At 47.3% G+C, this 20,260-nt stretch overlaps 1 protein-coding gene across 3 annotated transcripts; it reads left to right on the top strand.

Moving 5' to 3' along the window:
- Positions 1–3,959: 3,959 nt before the first annotated feature.
- Atp23 (ATP23 metallopeptidase and ATP synthase assembly factor homolog) lies at positions 3,960–19,723 on the top strand. 3 transcript variants are annotated; one of them, XM_075954135.1, is made up of 6 exons: positions 3,964–4,285; positions 5,803–5,848; positions 6,196–6,277; positions 12,462–12,599; positions 14,499–14,582; positions 19,297–19,723. In XM_075954135.1, exons 1-6 carry the CDS (start codon positions 4,099–4,101, stop codon positions 19,498–19,500), a joined length of 741 nt encoding a protein of 246 aa, XP_075810250.1. In that variant the 5' UTR covers positions 3,964–4,098; the 3' UTR covers positions 19,501–19,723. The 3 variants fall into 3 exon arrangements, with proteins under 3 accessions (XP_075810252.1, XP_075810251.1, XP_075810250.1); XM_075954137.1 differs by lacking the exon at positions 12,462–12,599 and having other exon boundaries at positions 3,960–4,285; XM_075954136.1 differs by lacking the exon at positions 14,499–14,582 and having other exon boundaries at positions 3,961–4,285.
- Positions 19,724–20,260: the final 537 nt, after the last annotated feature.

Genomic DNA, 20,260 nt, shown 5'->3' with positions numbered 1-20,260 from the left:
ACGCAAGGCTGGAGAGATGGCTCAGTGGTTAAGAACACTGGCTGCTCTTTCAGAGGGTTCGATTCCCTGCACCCACATGGGAGCTCACAACTGTCTGACTGTAACTCAAGTTCCAATGGATCCTACTACCTCAAATTCCAATGAATAAGAAGAAAAAGGTTATAAACGCTTAAATTTATATGTGGCATCTTTCGTTACTGAGATTTAATAACTGATTCTCCATAAAACTTATTTATTTTTGCTTTAGAAAATGAAAGCAAGCATAGAATAACGCCCCCCCCCCCCCGTCCTGTCTGCACAGAGACAATCACTGTGGTTTGTCACTTTGAAGGGGGTCTTCTTTTAAAGCAGTTAGTAAATAAAAATTCAGGACAGAATAAAATGTGCTATTTATAATGTAAAAGACCCATTCTTGTTTCCTTTTTCCTTTCTCTTTCCCCTCCCTCCCTCCTTCCCTCCCTCCCTCCTTTCTTCTTTCCTTCCTGAGACAGGCAGTATGTAGCCTTGGCTGGCCTGGTCCTGCTTCCTGAATTCTGGGATTAAAGGTGTAGACTCGACGGGGCCGTGATGGCACACACCTTTGATCCCAGCACTCAGGGAGGTAGAGGCAGGGAGATCTCTGTGAGTTTAAAGCCAGCCTGGTCTAGAGAGTGAGTTCCAGGACAGCCAAAGCCACACAGAGAAACCCTGTTTTAAAAAGCAATCAAACAAGAGGTCTACACTCACAGAGAACCGCCAGTGCCTTCTGAAACGCGAGTGCCATCTGACGGCATACATGACCCTCTTGCTCTTCATGGTCTTTTCACCTTAGAACTTGTCTAAATGTCCCCAGGTCTCACAGGACGGCTTTTCCCTTCTCCCCTGCAGGACAGTGTATGTGAAGTTATACACGTGGCACTGAAAGCCTGCTCAACCTCTGAAAGTTAATCTTCGTGATTATTAGGGGTAATGTGCATGCTTACTGTAGGGCATTAAGGAAGTTTGGGGGCTGGGGGTGTGGCTCAGTGGGTAAAGAACTCTGGCACACTCAGGAGGACCTGAGTTTGAATCCCCAGAGCCCATCTAAAGCTGAGTGCGGTGGTGTGGGCACCTGTGATTGACCTTGGACCTCCACATGTACACTCAAACTCTCAAGTGTATACACACACACACACACACACACACACACACACACGCATCCCCTCACCCATTCATAGGAAGAAAATTCAGGAGAATGTAAATCGAAGAATCTAATACTTAGACGAGACTGATATTTTGGTATAATTTTAATTTTCTCTTCTTTCAGAAGTGAGCATTGAGAAATGTTTTCTGGAATAATGTTGCATTGGTTACTCATGTAGCTGAGTAATATGTTAGACATTTATTTAGGTATGCTGGCTAGTTTTGCTGTCCACCTGACACAACTCAATTTATCTGAGAAGAAAGAACTCAGTGGAGGAAATGCCTTCATCAGATCAACCTGCAGGCAAGCCTGTGACCAATGTTTGATGTGAGAGGGGCCAGTCCACCATGGGTGGTCCCACCCTGGCCAGGTGGTCCTGGGTTATATAAGAAAAGACGCTGAGGCCTGGGTCTAGTGACACACACCTTTAATCCCAGAAGCGGGGTTGGAGAGCAAAATGACAGCAAAGAAGGACGGCTGGACAGACTGAGGCTACGGGGAGACCAGGAAGCAGGGCTCCTCACGGTCTCTGTTTTCCTTCCTTCCTCCAGTTCCCGCCCCACTTCCTATAACCTGAGAGGAGAGTAAGCCCTTTCCTTTTTAAGTTGTTTCTTCGTCAGTGATTACAACTCTAGAGAAGCAAACCAGGACACAGTGTGTGGTCTGCCCTAGACCTTGCCAGGTCTGTTAGCTTTCTGCTAGTGTGCTAAGCTAACGGAGCGCAATTTTAATGACAGTCTCCACAGGTGTCTGCTTCCCTTTTCTAATTAAAATTCTGCTTAGATTTATGCTTTATGTGTATGTGTGTTTTTTTTTAAATTATTTATTTATTATGTATACAATATTCTGTATATGTGTGTGTCTGCAGGCCAGAAGAGGGCACCAAACCTCATTACTGATGGTTGTGAGCCACCATATGGTTGCTGGGAATTGAACTCATAACCTTTGGAAGAGCAGGCAATGCTCTTAACCACCGAGCCATCTCTCCAGCCCGTGTATGTGTGTTTTATCTCCATGCATCTATGTGTATCACGTGTGTGCCTTGTTCCCAGAGAGGTCAGATGAGGGTGTTGGATCCTCTGGAACTGGAGTCATGGACATAAGCTACTGTGTAGGTGCTGGGAACCGAACCCAGGACCTCTGCAACAGCAATTGCTCTCAACTGCTGAGCCATTTCTCCAGCCTTATTCTAACTTGCTTGTTTCTTAAGATGTGGTCTCATGTATCCCAGGCTGGCTTTCACCTTGCTGGGTAGCCGAGGATGATATTGAACTCCTGATCCTCCTGTCCCTGCCTCCTGATATTACAGGCACATTTTGCTACCACGTCTGCGTATGCGGTGCAGGGGACAGAACCCAGGACTCCTACATATCAAGCAAGCCATTTTTCAACTAAGTTACATCCTCAGCTTTCTCTGTAGCTGGATCAGTTATTTAGCTTTGCCAAGCTCACCTCTATCTGCAAATTAGGGCTGATAATATTTTGCAAGGTTGTAATGAGGATCGGAAATAATGTACATAAATGGAGCTCAATAAAAACAATCTAATTTTTGGCTTATAGCTTTATTAGTCTGTAAGTACAGGTGCTCATAGTTGTATAATATTGCAAATGAGTGAATGCCGTCTGCTCCCCCTCAGCTCATGTTCACTAAACACCTGCGACATCTAAGTGCTGTTCATAATTCCTGAGGCCTTGTACGCCGATTTTTCTTAGATATTTTTCCTACATAAAACATATGCTCTGGTTCAACTTCAGTGATTTTCTTTTTTTTTTTTTCAGTGATTTTCTTATTCGTCTTTGTTTTCTCAGACCCTACCGTCCTGCCTGGCTCATGGTAGCAGGTGCTGAATAAATGTGTGAGCCGAACTGAATAATTTAGTGGGGAAAGAAACACAGGCACACACACACAGGCACACACACACACACACACACACAGGCACACAAACAGGCGCACAAACAGGCACACGCACACACACAGGCGGGCACACACAGGCACATGTGCACACACAGAGATGCGCACACACGCACATACACAGGCACACACACACAGGCACACAAACAGGCACACGCACACACACAGGCGCGCACACACAGGCACATGCGCACACACAGAGATGCGCACACACGCACATACACAGGCACACACACACAGGCACACAAACAGGCACACGCACACACGCGCGCGCGCACGTGCACACACATGCACATTAAACATGGAAGTCTGTCATCATGCACTAACTTGTACAAAACGCTTTGGACTGCAGACCAGACAACATTAACTTTGAGTAATGGTGCTGGCAATTCCCTGGGGAGTAGATAGGCTTGATCTGGGGCCTGATCATGGGTACCGAGGAAAAAAGCCTCCGAGACTGACACCACAGTGTGAATTGAGGTAGAATTAAACTACTTATCAGTTATTTGTGCTGGCAAGAGAGTGGGGTTGAAGGATGGGTCCCGATGAGCTAGATTTTGATGTGACTAATCAGTTTTTATTGTTTCCAAGCGTTTCTGAAAATACAGCCTTAAACTGGGTCTGAGCAGGTAGTGGGAATGAGAGAAACAGCAGAGGTCAGGGAAGGGAAGATGGCAGAGAGAGAGAGCGCAGCAGAAAGGACCTTAGCGGTCTGCATTGGCGGGAAGAAGGTTACATGCAGGACGGGGTGGCCACCTTAGCAGTCCAGAAGGCAGCAGGAAGGCTGAGAAGACAGGCCTACCACGTCAAGAGACAGCAGCACTGACCTGGTGGCCAGGAGCCCCCCCCCCGCCCCCGCTCACCGGACCACGCCCACCAAACCACGCCCACCGAAGCCCCGCCCTCAGCTGCAAGCCACGACTCTCCGGTGGCGGGGGGTTGAGGGCTCGCTCGGCAGCGGAAGCGGTGTCCCGGGTCGGCTGAAGGGAACGAGCAGGAGGAGGCGCCCAGGCCTGCGGGCCGCATGGCTGGGGCTCCGGGCGGTGGCGGGCCAGGCCCAGCGGCGGGGGAGCCGCTGCTGCAGCGACGCGACTCCGGCCAGGGCTCGCCCGAGCCGCCGGCCCACGGGAAGCCCCAGGAGGGCTTCCTCTCCGGCTTCTTTACCCGGGACCAGAGCTGCCCGCTCATGCTCCAGAAGACGCTAGAGACGAGTAGGGGCGGTGACCTGGGCGCTGGGGTCGGGGGTGGCATCGGACCTGGGGCGAGGAAGGGCGGGGACCCCACTGAGTCCGGGGCTCCACTGCAGTCTCAGAGCTGCGTGGGCCTCCCGCACCACTCTTGCTTGTGAACGCACGCGCTAGGAGTCCGCCCTTTTGGGTCACACTCACTAGTTTCTTATGTAAGTTACGCAGCAGCAAGGGCTGTAGGGTGACGGCGAGGAGAGCTGGAAAGAACTCCATTAATATGCGGTTTACTTTTGGCTGTACGCCCTTCCCTGGTGAGGGGGGTGGGGATTCTTTAAGCTTCTTTCATTGCAGTAGGGACAGAGGGAAATGCTAGAGTAGAAACTCTTGAAAAACCCCGTGTTTATTTATGCACCTAAGTGCGTTTTGCTAGGGAGAAAGCTCCCAGCTTCGTCGTCTTCTCAAAGAGACCCATGACTTCTAAAACGTTAATCATTGCCACGGGTCTAGCAGGCTGGTTCAAACCCAGCAAATTCTCACCAGTCCCAGGGACCCTGCACTAGAGCCTTGCTCCTTTGCATCCGCATAGATTGCCTGTCTACTTCAGATCTATTTAGGGAAATAAGAGTTAAATGTATTTGTCCCAAATAAGGTTTCAAAGCAGAATTGGTCATAATTTAATAGTCAACTGATCAAAGATTTTACTCTCTTCCTTTTAAAACAATGTTTTAAAATTTATTTTTATTTTATGTGCATTGGTATTTTGCCATGGGTGTCAGGTCCCTTGGAACTGGAGTTACAGACAGGTGTGGGTGCCAGGAATTGAACCCAGGCCCTCTGCAAGAGCAGCCAGTACTCTTAACCATGGAGCCCTCTCTCCAGTCCCTTACTCTTTTCTTTAATTTTTTTAAGGTTTATTTTATATGTATGATTGTTTTATATGTATGATTGCCTGCATGTATGTCTGTGCACCATCTGTGTTCCTGGCGTTCAGGACTGTAAGCCACATGTGGATACTGGGAACTGAACCCAGGTCCTCTGCAAGAGCAGCAAGTGCTCCTAACCCCTCCCTCCCCTCTCTACTTTCCTCCCTCCCACTCTTCTCTTCCCTCCTCCCCAGAGGTGAGGACTGAACTGAAGGCCTTGCACTTGCTAGGTGAGGCTCTGCCTGGGGCTCGATCCCTAACCCCCCTGCCCCCCCATTAACCACAGACTCACACTCTTCCAGGTGCCAGACTGGTTGGCATGTCTTTTTCTTGGAATGCCCCATTTGGGATGTGGTCCTCAGAGTGGGGCCTGATGTTGCCACAGAGAACAGTGTAGGCAAAATCTACAAGTCCTCAAATCTCAGCACTATGCTGGTTTTGTTTTTCTGACTGTGGCGCAAGACTCCCCTGGTCTTCCAAAATGTGCTGTGATCCAGTGTTGAGTCCTTTAAATGAAGCCAGCCTCTTCTGTAGGCGCCATTTTGGTATGATGTCTGTGATTTAGATGCTTTTTTTGGGCTGCATTTTCTAATGCCATACTTCTTTCTGTCTTTGTAGACCCGTACGTCAAAGTTCTCCTTGATGCTATGAAACACTCAGGTTGGTAAGTCAGTCTTTTCAGAAATGTCACTGTATCTTCTGGAGCTCCCAGAGCTAACACTGCAGAGCTCTCATCCTTGGGATTTCTCACTTTGGACACAGTCTTCTCTGTCCACGGTGGCAGGCTGCATGTCCTCCAGGCTGGCCTTTGTCCTGGCTCATTTCCGCTGTGGTCCTCGTCAGGTGACCGACTCCTTGATGGACATTATAGACTGTGAAGTAGGGTGGAATCTGCAGAGGCTGAGACCCGACTGTTTGCCAGGGTTCTGCAGGCGTTAGTGCCGGGAGGGCTGTGCCGTGTGGACCAGGGCTGCTTCCTTCATACACGCTGCTCACGTCTCTCCATTCCAGCCCTGTTAACAAAGGGAGACACTTCTCCTGCGAAGACTGTGACGGAAACGTCAGCGGAGGGTTCGATGCCTCAGCGTCTCAGGTGGGTTTCTTTGCCCAATCGTCTTCTTCCCTCTCCTCCCAGCAGATACTCGCTGATTTCACGTGCTGAGCCTGGTTTGGTAGACTTTGCCAAGGACTTAAAAAAAAGAAAAACAGATCAGTCAAGGTCTTAACTCTCAGGGCGTGGTACTCTTCCAAAGGAGATAAGACAGGAACTCCTTAAACAGGAAATTTGAAGCAGGTTAGGATCAGTGTGGTAACTTCCTGTTCCTGTAACAAGACGCTGAGAAACTGAACTTAATAGGGAGGAATGGGTTATTTAGGTTCATGGAGTCAGCCGTGGTCACCTGACCCCACTGTCCTTGTGGTGTGTGTCAAGTCAATACTTCATGGTGGGGCTATATCCACTGGCATCAAGGTCGCCATAGCCCCTCGTACCCAGTGACTTAATTTCCTTCACTGGGCCCCACTTGTTGTACGTAGGATAACCAATCTTTTGGGGCAGAAGAGAGCGATTAAGAGCACTGGCTGCTTTCGACAGGACAGGGTTCAGTGCCCAGCACCCACTTGGCAGCTCACAACCATCATAACATCATAACTCTAGTACCAGGGGACCCAACACCCTCTTATGGCCCCTGCAGGCATGCATGTGGTGGTGCACAGACAGGACAGTGACGTGTTGGTTGAAAGCTAACAGACTCAGCTAGACAACACGAAGTCTCTGCACAGGCAGAGGACACTAGGAATGGCTTGCTGTGTGGCAGAGCTGGAGAAAGAAGGGCTCTAGAACCGGAAGCAAATGTGCATACATGACCCTCTTGCTCTTCGAGGTTCCCATACGAGCTAAGGAGTGAATGGAGGAGGAGGAGTTTTCGTGTTATAGATAACAACCGCATCTATCTTTTAGAATGGTGCTGAGAATTCAGTTAGCTGAGCATTCGATTTTATTATGAGTTGTGAGTCACTGGGGGGTTTCCACGGAGCATTGGAGGCGGCAGGTGGGATTAGGTGACAGGATGGAGGTCATTGGAGGTACTGCAGGCAGCTTTTCCAATTTGAGTATCTAATCTATGTTTAACTCCACTTCAGCGCTTTCTCCTGGAGAATTTCCTGTGTATTTGGCTTTTCATAACTGTCTATGGCAATATGGCTGAGCACTGTGGGCTTTAGGGTTAGGGTCGGAATCCTGGTCCCTCCGCGCATTAGCTGTGGGATTCAGCCACACAATATTATCTTATTCTTAGTTTCCTCACTGGTAAATTGGTAACCGCAGCACTGGCAGTTCTCAGTGGCTCCTGATAAGTTTGCCCACTGCCTGCAGTGGCTAAGTAGAGTGAGCATTAGGGAGCTGGGGCCGTAGCTCAGTTGGTCAAGGCCTTGCCTGACATATGTGGACCCCAAGCTCATCCCGAACACTGTGTAATCCATGCTTGGTGGTGCACACCTGTAATTCCGTCACTCAGGAGGGGGAGGTAGAGGGCCAGAAGTTCAAGGCCATCCTCGGCTACCCAGGAAGCTCGAGGACAGTTGGACTGGAGATGCTGTCTCAGGAAAAAAAAAATAGCGTGAACATTTTAAACTCTCAGCTCTCGGCTGTGTTAAACACAGCCGTTCACTATTCCATCCTGTCTTAAATTGGACTTTTTATTATGAAGTCTTTTATTTATCCAAGAAACTGGAAAACCTATGTGTTTACTTTCAATAAGGGAAACTTCTGAGGAGTACAATATTCTCAGGACTTCAGATACTGCGTGGTTCTCTTGACTCATCCCTTATCCTGACTGTGGGCATTATCCCCTGCTCTTCCGAGTTCTCCCGCCCACACATGCAGCCCAATATTGCGTTGTTTGGATCCTTGCTGTTGTTTCATGCATAGACTACCTTGAGTTGTACAGAATGCATTGTGGACTCAGCGTGTGCTTCTGTGAACTGTGAGCTCTTCAGTAGATAGTCTCCCGTGCGTTCCTTCTTTGGCTCGCCATTGGGAGGGTTTCCGTGCTGCTGTGTGCCCTCTCCGCCGACATCACCGCTGTCTGCTCCTCCACTGTGTGTCCTCATTAGAGCTTAGCCTGTCTAGTAATACTGCTTCCAGCCTTGTAGTTGTGTGCGGTGCTGATGTAAATATTCTCTGCTGGTGACATTTACAAGCTTCTCAAGATTCAAGTGTCTGAGGAGACCCACCGGGGCATGGAGTCCGCAGAATGTTGGCTGGTAACACTGCCATGCAGTTTTGTGCACATTCTCCTGTGTACTTTTCTTCACTCATGTCCCTTCCAGCCCTTAAATGTTGATCTTCAGCCCTTTCTCTTCCTCCGTGCTCTGCCCAGGGGTTGTATTCCTCTTTTAGGTCAGAGTTCTGTGTTGAATGGGCACCTGTGTATTCAGATCTCACTTGGCATTTCCGCTTGGAGTGTCTTCAAGATACCTTGGGCTCGTTATGTCCAAGTTTAGATTTGTGATTTTTACTGTCCCCTGTCTCTGCCCTATCCTGGGTTTCTTTCCCCACCACTTCTGCTTTTTTTTTTTTTTTTGGACAGGGCCTGATGTAGCCCAGGCTGGTCTCCATGTAGATGAGGCCCAGGCTGGTTTCGATGTTGCTGAGACTCTGCTCCTTTGTCATCCTCCTGCCTCCATCTCCCATGTTCTGGATCACAATGCTCCACTTGGTTTTACCCTCTCAGTAGCTATTTCTATCGTTTAAGCCAGAAATTTCTAGATACTTCTGGTTCCTTCCTCATCTTCAATTCGTCACTAGATTTTGTTCAGTTTTCCTCTAAATTATCTTTCAGCTCCTACCTTCTGCGTCTGGCCAAGGGTACCCCATGGCCTCCATCAAGTTTCTCTGAGCCCAGCTGTGGTCATCTCTCACTTACTCTTCTGGCTGCAGTCTTGAGGGTAAACAGAAGAGCATGCCCCTGTTTCAACACTCCCTTCAGAGGCTTCTCACCACTGCCAGAATGCAAACAAGGGTTGTGTGACTTGGCCTCGGCCTGCGTCACCAGCCTGGCTCAGTTCTGTGGCCCCTGTCTGCGTCTTTGCTCAGCCCTGTTTTCGGCTTCTGTCCGTTCTGTTCTTCCAGCCCTTCTTCTCCCCTTGAGTATGGTGCCCCCTTCCTTCTTTCTATTTAAATTTAACTCTCACTCATTTATTAGGTCAGGTCTTGATTAACTCTTAAAATATTTTTTTATTTAAATAATTTAAAACATTTTTTTGGGGATTAGAATTTACTTTCATCATTTCCCCATTCCCTTCCCTCCCTCCAAACTCTCTCATTTACCCACTCCCCTGCTCTCTTTCAAGTGTAAGTTCTCATTTTTATTTTATCTGCATGGCTGTTTTGACTGTATATATGTCTATACCCCATATGTGTGACTGGTGCCCACTAAGCCTGAGGGAAACGGGGGTTCCAGATGGTTGTGAGCTACCATGTGGGTGCTGGGAATTAAACTTGGGTCCTGTGGAAGAGTAGCCAGTGCTCTTAACCACTGAGCTGTCTTTCCAGCCCTGTTTGTCTGTTTATTTATTTTTCAGACGCTCTCTAGCTCAGGCTGGCCTGAGCTCAGTGTATAGTTGAGGATGACTATGAACTTCTGATCCTTCTGCTTCTACCTCCCGAGTGGTGGGATGCCACGCCTGGTCTGCCACGCCTGGTCTGCCACGCCTGGTCTGCCACTCCTGGTCTGCCACGCCTGGTCTTCCATGCATGGTTTGAACAATGCTGGGTGATAGAACCCAAGGCCTGGGACATGCTAGGCAAGCACTCTACCAGCTGAGTTACATCCCCAACACCATTGGTCTAAGTTTAAACATTCCTGCCACAGAGAAGCCTATCCCAGCTCTCCAGATCAGGCCTGGCTGCTGTTTTTTTTTTTTTTTTAAATACTCTTTTACTGTTTGCTCTTTGGGGGCCTGCCACCCAGCTCCCAAGTGAATTTCACGGAGGGTTATTCTTACTTCAGAATACCTGGGTTTAGCTTGGCTTGTTTCTTGCAGGTTTTCTTAACTTAAATTATCCCATCCACCTTTTGCCTCTGGGCTTTTATTTTTCCCTATTTCTATACACCTTTCTTTACTTCTTCCTCTGCGACTGGCTGTGTAGCTGGGTGGCTGCCCCTGAATCCTCCTCTCCTCCTTTTCTTGGTCCTCCATCTCCTCTTCCCAGACTTCTATTTATTTGCTCTGCCAGCCCTACTTATCCTTTCTCCTGCCTGGCTATTGGCCGTTCCAGCTCTTTATTAGACCATCAGGTGTTTTAGACAGGCAAAATAGCACAGCTGTGTTGTGCCTATGTCAGATGGAAACCCCAAACGAGCTGGTATCCGATGCAAACACACTGGGGTTTATTGAATACAAGCTCGCTCAGACTGTAATCCAACACACCGACACAGTACGTACGGGGAAACTGCTGCAAGCCCTCAGGGTAAGGGATTTTAAAGGGAAAACTGCAACCAGGGTGGCCCAAACCTTGGCATTTCAGGATTGGGTAAAAGTATACAACCTTTGAGTTTGTTGGTTAGGGTATAGGGGAATTTCAAAACAGCAACTGTCGGCAGACAAGAATTTCAAAATAGTGGTTAGTCAGATACCTACAAGGACATCTGAAGTAAGCAGATGTAAGCAGGTGCTGTTTGGACACCCTAGTGGAGTCACTTTGACCAGGGCTGGCACAGTTTCTTGGGAATGTTTATGATTTTGCTGGGCTGCATTCAACCCCCCCCCCCCAGTTAGGCCCTGCCTAAATTGGGGTTCTTTCTCGAAATGGAGTTTGTTCTGCTCCTTCAGCTTCACAGAACAAATGCAACATAAAGAATGTAACACATCTTTGTATTATTAAGCAAATGTCCCACAGGAAAGCAGATGTAACACATCTGCAACTCACATTCCACAGCACCTGGCGTCCTCATTGTGTTTGCTCAGGACCAGTTTTTAAAATCATTTTGGTAGGGGCTGGAGAGATGGCTCAGTGGTTAAGAGCATTGCCTGCTCTTCCAAAGGTCCTGAGTTCAAGTCCCAGCAACCACATGGTGGCTCACAACCATCTGTAATGGGGTCTGGTGCCCTCTTCTGGCCTGCAGACATACACACAGACAGAACACTGTATACATAATAAATAAATAAATAAAATATTAAAAAAAATCATTTTGGTAAATACTTATTAATTTCTCTCTCCATTAGTAGATTATATGTTGCTTATTAGGTCTTGATGAATATTAGTTGAGTAAGTTTATGTTGGATGCATGCATATAAAGTATCTGGTACCTACTGAATGTCAAGAATGTGGTAAATGCGACTGTCATGATTGGGACTCTTATGTCCTCCTTATTCTTTCTTCTTTTTTGAGGCAGGGTTTCTCTGTGTAGTTTTGGAGCCTGTCCTAGAACTCCCTCTGATCTGGCTGGCCTTGAACTCACAGAGCTCTGCCTGTCTCTGCCTCCTGAGTATTGGGATCAAATGTGTGCATCACCACCACCCTGCTTGGCATCTTCCTTATTCTTACAGAGTCCTACTCAGCATGCCGCTGGCCTTTTGTTCTCTTTTCTGACAGTCTTTCTGAGGAATTTTTCCTCATTCTAGCTGCATGGAAGTGGTGTCAGCTACTGTTCAGTCAAGAAGTACTTTACATATGTTCTCACGTATCTTGTGTTCCCAGTTCTCTGCTAATAATCCTCTCCTTTTTTGCAGTTGGGGAAACTGAGGCACAGAGAGGCTAAGAAACTTGCTCAGGGATCAGGAGGAACACTCAGGGCTCTTTCAGAGTTCCCATCTCAGCGCCCTTGTTGGGTGGTTCAGGTCACCAGTAACCTCAGCTCTAGGGCCTATGAGGTCCTTTTCTGGTCTCTGGGGCCACTCACGCTTATGTCTATATTACTCTCTAAAAAATTGAAAAAGAATATATACGAAGAAATTTGCTCAATGCCTGGAGCTGTGATTTAAATATGCCTGTTTCTTCCCAAAGCTGATTCTTAGACCCACAGAGCTGTGGCATCCTAGATGAACCGGTGTGGTCAGCTCAGGGGGTGCAGTATTTGAATACATCCCTAACTGGAGTGCTGGCGTGGCCTAGAGAGAGAGGGAGGGGCTAGTCACCAGACCTGGGACTTGAGGGGTTGTGAGGAGAAGTACGAGCAGAGGCTTCCTGTAGGTGCCGTGCAAGAGAGAAAGTGGGGTCTGCAGAAGTAGCATATTTCAGAAGTGAGCGACCTTCTTTGTTTTCATGTCCCTAGATTGTTTTGTGCCAGAATAATATCCGAAATCAGGCTCACCTGAGCAGAGTTGTTACCCACGAGCTCATCCACGCCTTCGATCATTGTCGGGCTCACGTCCACTGGTTTACCGATGTCAGACATTTGGCATGCTCAGAGGTGAGTTTCATCGTAGAAGACATTTATTTTCCTCCAGAACACTGAGCTCTTTATTCAGATGCAACTCTTTAAGCATATTCCTTTTCTTGCTGTTGTGACTTTAACATGGTCTTTTCTTAGAATTGCTATAAATGTTATCTTCAAGACCTATTAAAAGTAACAATTGATTTAAATCATAATAAATCCTAATAAACCACTTTTCTTAGGGTACACTGAGGGCTAAATGTCATGATTGTATGGATTTAAAAAATATTAATTTTTATTCTGGGATTTGAATCCAGGGCCTCTTGCATGCTAGTCAAATTCTGTTAACTGAACTATGTTCCCAGCTTTGGATTTGCTTTTACAGTGCTGGGGCAGAGCCCAGAGCCCAGTGCATGCTGGGTAAGCTATCTGCCGCAGCATCACGTGCCCAGTCCTTCCAGATTCTCGTTTAACCTTCACGGCGGTTCATTGAGGCAGATACTTACTATCCGTGTCTGCTGTTTGTGCAAAGTGAAACAGTTGTTTGGAGTCTAGAGTTAGTGGCGGAGCTGGGGTCATCTGGGTTCTTAACTAGCTTGCTGTGTTTCGTAGGCAAAGCCATTGTTTGCTCAGGAGGAGAGCATCAGCCTCAGGAGTGCAGTGTGAAAGGACACTTATCCCGAGTGGGCTTGGGCTGCTCTCAGAAGTCAGTGTGCTCCTGGGGAGACATGTATTTTGTCTTGAATTCCAGCCTTTGAAGAGCACATTCTAGTGAGAAATTAAGGAATTTACAGATCGAAAAATTTCTGTTAACATCAGAAATCAGAATCTGTGTGCTAACTCTAGTAGGGTGCTCTTTATTCTTTGTGTTTTGTGATGCACGATTAATGAAAACTCAGAGAGAGAAATTGGGGTTCAACCTGAAGGTCAGAAAAGCAAAGCAGCTAGCCACTGATTTTTTACCTCGACTTCAGTCTGAAATGGTGATCCTGCCTCCAGGAATCTCAGAATGAGACTGCGTCTGAGAGCTGTCTCCTCCCATTTTATAATCCTTGCCGTGGCTGGGATTAAGGGCATGCACCACCCGGTTTCTATGGCAACTAGTGTGACTCCTGGGATTGAAGGTGTGTGTGACCACTGCCTGGTCTGTAGGGCTGACCGGTGGGGCTGTTTTACTCTCTGATCTTCAGGCAAGCTGTATTTATTAAAATACAAATGAAATATCACTACAGTTTTGTATTGTGTGACATCTCACACACAGCCACGGGCCTGGAGGAGACTCCCAGAGCTGGAGGCAGTCTGCGAGTGTCTCAGGCTTGGGCTGTGGCCAGCATCACATGCTAGTTTCAGTCACCTTCTTTGGAAAATGTTTTCTTGAAGTCCCTCTGGTAACTTCTAGAAGTGTTTGTATCTTCTAGAGATCATGAACTTTAACTGTGAGGTCCACCTCTCTGACTCCTTTTTCCAGAAGAAACTGTTTGACTGTGAGGCTCCAGGTAATGTTTAGAAAATTCCCTTTGGTGAGCGATTGAACTCCCCTACCACAGTGCCCCTGATTGGTGCAGCTCGCTCTTGGGATTCTGCCTTTGCCAGCAGATGTTTAAAGAAATGATTTAGAGCTGGGCGGTGGTGGCGCACACCTTTAATCCCAGCACTCGGGAGGCAGAGGCAGGCGGATCTCTGTGAGTTCGAGGCCAACCTGGTCTACAGAGCGAGTTCCAGAACAGGCTCTAAAGCTACAGAGAAACCCTGTCCTGAAAAACCAAAACCAACCAACCAACCAAACAAAAAGAAGTGATTTAGAAGAAAGTTTCAGATGTGCTGGGGTCTCAGAAACACATGCTGATTTTCTGCTCTTTCCCAGTTTTAAGCGTTTGCTGGCTGTGCATAGACAGAGCCCCCTTGCCTCTCACGCGCCCTCTGTGTTTGTGACAGATTCGCGCTGCAAGCCTCAGCGGAGACTGCTCACTCCTGAATGAAATCTTCAGGTTACGTTTTGGATTAAGACGGCACCACCAGGTAAACACACCTGAGGCCTCACTGACCCTCATGAGGGCCAGCAGTGGAAGCTGTCAGTAAAGAAAGGAAATACACGGGGCTGGAGGGATGGCTCAGCGGCTGAGCGCACTGCCTGTTCTTCCGCAGGACCCGGGTTCAGTTCCCAGCACCCACATGGCAGCTCACACCTGTCTGTAGCCCTGTTCCAGGCTCTGACACCGTCACACAGACACACATGGAAGCAAAACAGCAATGAGCATCAAAAGCAAGGAATACACTTAGTATCAAGAGCTGCCTACCTGAAGAGCAAAGCAGCTGCCGCACTGTGTAAGCTGCTGGATGTTCGTTCTACGTCATAGTCATGGGTCAGCCATGTGACTGCCCGAGAAGAGAGTTCTGCAGCATTTAAAAAAAGACAAAGACTTTATTTTATTTTAGGTGTATGAGTGTTTTATCTGCATGTATGTGAGCATACCATGTGTGTGCATGGAGCCTGTGGAGGTCAGGGAGGAAGCATCAGATCTCCTGGAAAGTGGGGTCACAGACGGTTGTGAGCCACCATGCGAGTGCTGGGAACCAGACCCAGGTCTCTGCAAGAACAGCACGTGCCCTTAGCTACTGAGCCATCTCTCCAGCTCCAACTCTGGGATTCTTTCAAATGGGGATGTGAAGAGACTGTAAGTGAAATCCTATCCTGCTTCCTTATATCCTAGGGGCCCTGCAGTTGGTTGTGTATATACCTACATCATTGACCCTTGTGAACTTGACATACATACTTTAAGACATAACCTTCCCCTTTTTTTTTTTTTGGTTCATCGTGAAGATCTCAGATTAATAAACATCACAAGAAGGAACACATAATAGACGTAAAGGCCTCAGTCTTCACAGTTAAAATACTTTCAAAGTTCAATTTTTGACTAGACATTGGTGGTACACATCATTAATCTCAGCACTTGGGAGGCAGAGGCAGGCGGATCTCTGTGAGTTCGAGACCAGCCTGGTCTGCAGAGCTAGTTCCAGGACAGGCTCCAAAGCCACAGAGAAACCCTGTCTCGAAAAACAAAAAACAAAACAAAACAAAAAAAAAAAAAAGAAAAACCAGGGCACAGTCAGAATCTGAACAAAGCTCCCAACAGTTGGAATTGAGCACACCCCAATAGTGTCATTAACTCGTGACTGGTGTCTGGGTCAGTTACAGTCTTGTGGGCTGTTCCGAGGGCTTGGCTCGCTTCCCCAGCTCTGCCCTCCGCAGCTCACAGCTCGTCTTCAGGCTCATCCAGAACCGGTACACCCACTGCTGCTGTTTGTAGCCGTCCCGTGGCACGGGCTCCAAAAGGCTGGCATCTTCTGCCGCAACTGGGATGCACTTTGACCAATAACCTCATTTGCGTTGTCCTCATGGAGCAAAGCCTCAGCTTTTATCCACGAAGCCCCCAGTCCTGGGGTTTCCACTGCTGCTCTGTCTGCACCTTCACCTGTGGGCTCTCCTGGCCTCGCACAGTGCCGAGGCTCAGCTGCTCTCCATTGCCTTCAAAACCACTACTTCCGGGGTGACCCTTACACGGCCAAGTTTGGCTGCCAACACAAGTACAACCCTGGTCTTGGCCTCCTCTGTACACAGCTTGCATGTGCAAACTCTGAGGAAATAGTTCCCTGAAGATTTCACCTCAGTGATGCTGGTCTCTTCTTAATCACAGCTGACTCTTCAGCCCCAGCCGACCAGCGGTTCTTCGCAGAAACGGCCTGGTAGAGTCTTAGCCTCCCTCTGCAGCTTAGCCTACGTTGTCTGCGGTGCTTTCAACACTCCTCTAAAGTCTCACAGAATTGCCCACTGTGCTCCCAACCTCAGTTGCTCTTCCAGGCCAAAGTTCCAAAGCCTTTGACAGTCCTTCCACAAATATGGTCAGGTCTGTCCCAGCAGTACCGATTTGTCCTAGTCAGGGTTCCTATTGCTGTGACGAAACACCATGACCAAAAGCAAGATGAGGAGGACAGGGTTTGTTTGACCTACACTGTCACATTGCTGTCCGTCATGGAAGGAAGTCAGGACAGGAACTCAAGCAGGGCAGGAACCTGGAGGCAGGAGCTGATGCAGAGGCCATGGAAGGGTGCTGCTTACTGGCTTGCTCTCCATGGCTTGCTCAGCCTGCTTTCCTATAGAACCTGGGACCACCAGCCCAGGGCTGGCACCTCTCACGATGGACTGGGCTTTCCCACTAAATCACTAATTAGGAGAATGCTCCACAGGCTTAGCATCATGGGGGCATTTTCTCAGGTGACTCTAGCCTGTGTCAAGTTGATATAAAATTAGCCAGCTCAAAAGGATGCTTGGTGTTGGGTTTGTGCTAGATGGTCTTTGGCTCTTGGGGGCAGGAGCACTGTCAGCCCAGATGGGAAAATTTTATTTAAATTATATATATAGACACAGACACATGCTAGAGATTATTTTAGGTAGATAGATTTTAGGTATGATTCCTTGGGACATTTTTTTTTTCTTTTTTTGAGACAAGGTTTCTCTGTAGTTTTGGAGCCTGTTCTGGAACTAGCTCTTGTAGACCAGGCTGGCCTTGAACTCAGAGATCCTCCTGCCTCTGCCTCCCAAGTGCTGGGATTAAAGGTGTGCGCCACCACCACCTGGCAATTCTTTCTGACTACTAAAGACAGCTTTATTGCTCTTTTCCCTTTCTATATTCATTTCTCCTTCACTCCCTAGTTAAAAGCACCTTCCCTTTCCCTGTTTTTCTCATTTACCCACAGGAGTAAATCTTAATTGTCGTCTCTCATTGGATAGTCTGACCCTTTGACATCTGGATTTTTTTGTTTTGTTTTTGCTTTTGGGTCAGGGTCTCACTGTGCACCTCTGGCTGTCCTTTGGCGAGCAAGCATTTCCAGCTTGAGTGTGCTGACCATGCACACTGGGGAAACAGGCTGTTGCTGACTGTCATCAGAATCACCGTTTATTTTTTATTTATTGCTCCCTGAGTGAGGGTTGCTGGCTTTGTTCCTGCCTCAGCCTCCAGCTGCTGGGAGTGCTGCTGGGTGTCATCACACCTGGCCTTTAATTTATGTGTGATATGGCGTCTAAATTGGCCTGGAACTCTTGGTCCTCACGCCTTTGTCTCCTGAGTGTTGACTTTAGAGGAATGTGCCGCCATGCCTGCTTCTGATTGTCATTTATGGAGGGAAACACTCACCAATTCTTTTGAACTATAGTTTGGAGAATAGACAAAAAAATGTTTTGAAAGCTCTCTGAGAATTGAAACGGCAGGGTCTTATATTTGTTAAAACATGTTAAGTTTCAGGATTGACAAATTCAAGATAATAAGTAGGTTATTCTCATAGCAAAAGTGAGGCCTATGCAGAGACTCACTTTGTTTGAATTTTCTTTCTGCCTGGATGAAGGCGCTTTCAAGTTTGTAGTCTGTGAGTGGTTTCCCGCTTCCTCGGGATAAACAGCGAATCTGTCACCAGTCAGCTGAAAGGTGAGGAAAGGGGTGTGGGGGTGAAGAATAGTTTATTTTTTAAAAGATGTGTTTTCCTTTTAGTTGTGTGTGTGTGTTGTCGTGGCCTGTGTCTCGACGGTCAGCTGAAGAAAGAGGGTCACTCCAGAATGTAATTCGGTTTAGCAAAAGCACCAGGGGGGTCAGTCCCCATGGGCTGACTGCTGGTGGCTTCGCAAAAGCTTCTTTTATTGTTACACAAATGATATACCTCTAATCAAGTCAATTTCCACATGCCTAAACCTCTAATCTAGAGTTTTTTTGAAGGAATCATTTACCTAAGTGGTTCTCCACCTGGTTTGCCAGGTACACTTGAGAAAACTTGCAAAGGTTCTGGAATCCTTCAGGGAGAACTCAGATAAGAATCACTGATTTTAGCTGGGTGGTGGTGCTGTATGCATTTAATCCCGGAGGCAGAGGCAGGTGGATCTCTGTGAGTTTTAGACTAGCCTGGGTCTACAGAGCAAGTTCCAGGACAGGTACAGTCTCCAAAGCTACACAGAGAAACCGTGTCTGGGGGAGGCGAAACAAAAGTCAGTTCAGAGCCTGGGTGCTATCACACATGAGTGTAGGTGCCTGAGGAAGCCAGAAGAGGGCATCAGGTTCCCAGAGCTGGAGCTATAGGTGTTTGTGAGTTGCCCACCATGGCTGCTGGGAACCTCAGGAACAACAGCAGCTCTCTTAACTGAGAGAGTCATCTCCAGGCCCCTTAAGCAAGATCAGTCAAGACTTTGTCTATAGACTTTTTTTGTGATTTTGTGATTGGGAATTATTGTTTGGCAGAGGATGTTCAGAGGATTAAATCTGGTTATATTCCTCCCAGAATAAGAAAATGGAGGTCTTAGTTATGTCTGAATGGGTTTATATTGAACTAACATGTTCCATGGTTTGAGAGTTAGAGTTATTAATGTCATATTAATTTTTAGAATGGCAAAAGTTAATAAGAACAGGAGAAGAAATGATTTTTTTAATTTTTATTTTATGTGCATTTGTGTTTTGCCTGCATGTATGTCTGTGAGAAGGTGTCAGATCCCCTAGGCCTAGAGGTACAGACAGTTGTGAGCTGCCATGTGGGTGCTGGGATTGAACCTGGATCCTCTGGAAGAGCAGCCAGTGCTCTTAACTGCTGAGCCATCTCTCCAGCCCTGGAGAAATGAATCTTAGTGTAGGTAGTCTGTAGTTGTATCGTATGATTGAATTTCCACACCAGTGACAACACTCTCTCCTTTCTATAGACTTGTGTGCGGGACAGGGCTGTTCTTTCAATTGTGGCTGTGCGGAACATCAGCAGAGAAGAGGCCCAGAAGGCTGTGGATGACGTTTTTGAGTCCTGTTTCAACGACCGTGAGCCTTTTGGCAGGATCCCCCATACTAAGACGTATGCCAGATACGCTCACAGGGACTTTCAGAACCGTGATCGCTATTACTCGAACATATGAAGATGGTGGCCGTCTGTATCCCTGAGCCTCAGGACCGTGAGGGAGATGGCCCTAGACACAGAGTCTACAGTCGTATGGAATAAAGTGCATAAGGAGCTGGCTTTAGCATTTGACTATAAAAATAAACATGGCAAAAAAGGAACTCCTTAAATTGCAAGGCAAAATTGGATCTTTATAGTTAATCATTTAGTAAATAAGGGAAATAAATGACATTTTTATATTTTCCACAGTATACTTATTTTTTTTTTAATGCTTTAGCTTTGTAATTGTTCTCTATGAGGTTATTTTAAATTTTGACTATGAGCTCTGTGAAGCATGTACCCGCGTCATGGTGGTGGGAGTCAGAGTTAGTATTTGTACAGTGAGATGGTCACCTTGTCGGACATTGGTGAGATGCTGTCAGGATCAAGTGCAAAGAGTGAAAGTTGGGAATAGTCATTCTCTCTGTTCACGGTGTGTGTATCTGGGACCTTAGGACTTTTTCCTGGGGACAGTCTGATAGATAGATACTTTACTTTCTCTTAGTTTTTATTTTTTATTTTGTGTATAGGGATATTTTGTCTATATGTGTGTCTGTGTATTACGTGGTTGTCTGGCACCTGAGGAGGCCAGAAGGGGGCCTTGGATCCCCTAGAACTCGACTTATAGATGATTATGATTCATTGTGTGGGTGCGGGAATCAAATTCAGGCCCTTTGGAAGAGCAGCCAGTGCTCTTAACTGCTGAGCCATCTCTCCAGACCCCCTTATTAGGCTTTTTT

This window comes from Microtus pennsylvanicus, chromosome 20, assembly GCF_037038515.1.
Source record: "Microtus pennsylvanicus isolate mMicPen1 chromosome 20, mMicPen1.hap1, whole genome shotgun sequence".
NCBI lineage: Eukaryota > Metazoa > Chordata > Mammalia > Rodentia > Cricetidae > Microtus > Microtus pennsylvanicus.
This window is presented reverse-complemented; position numbering and strand designations above follow the sequence as displayed.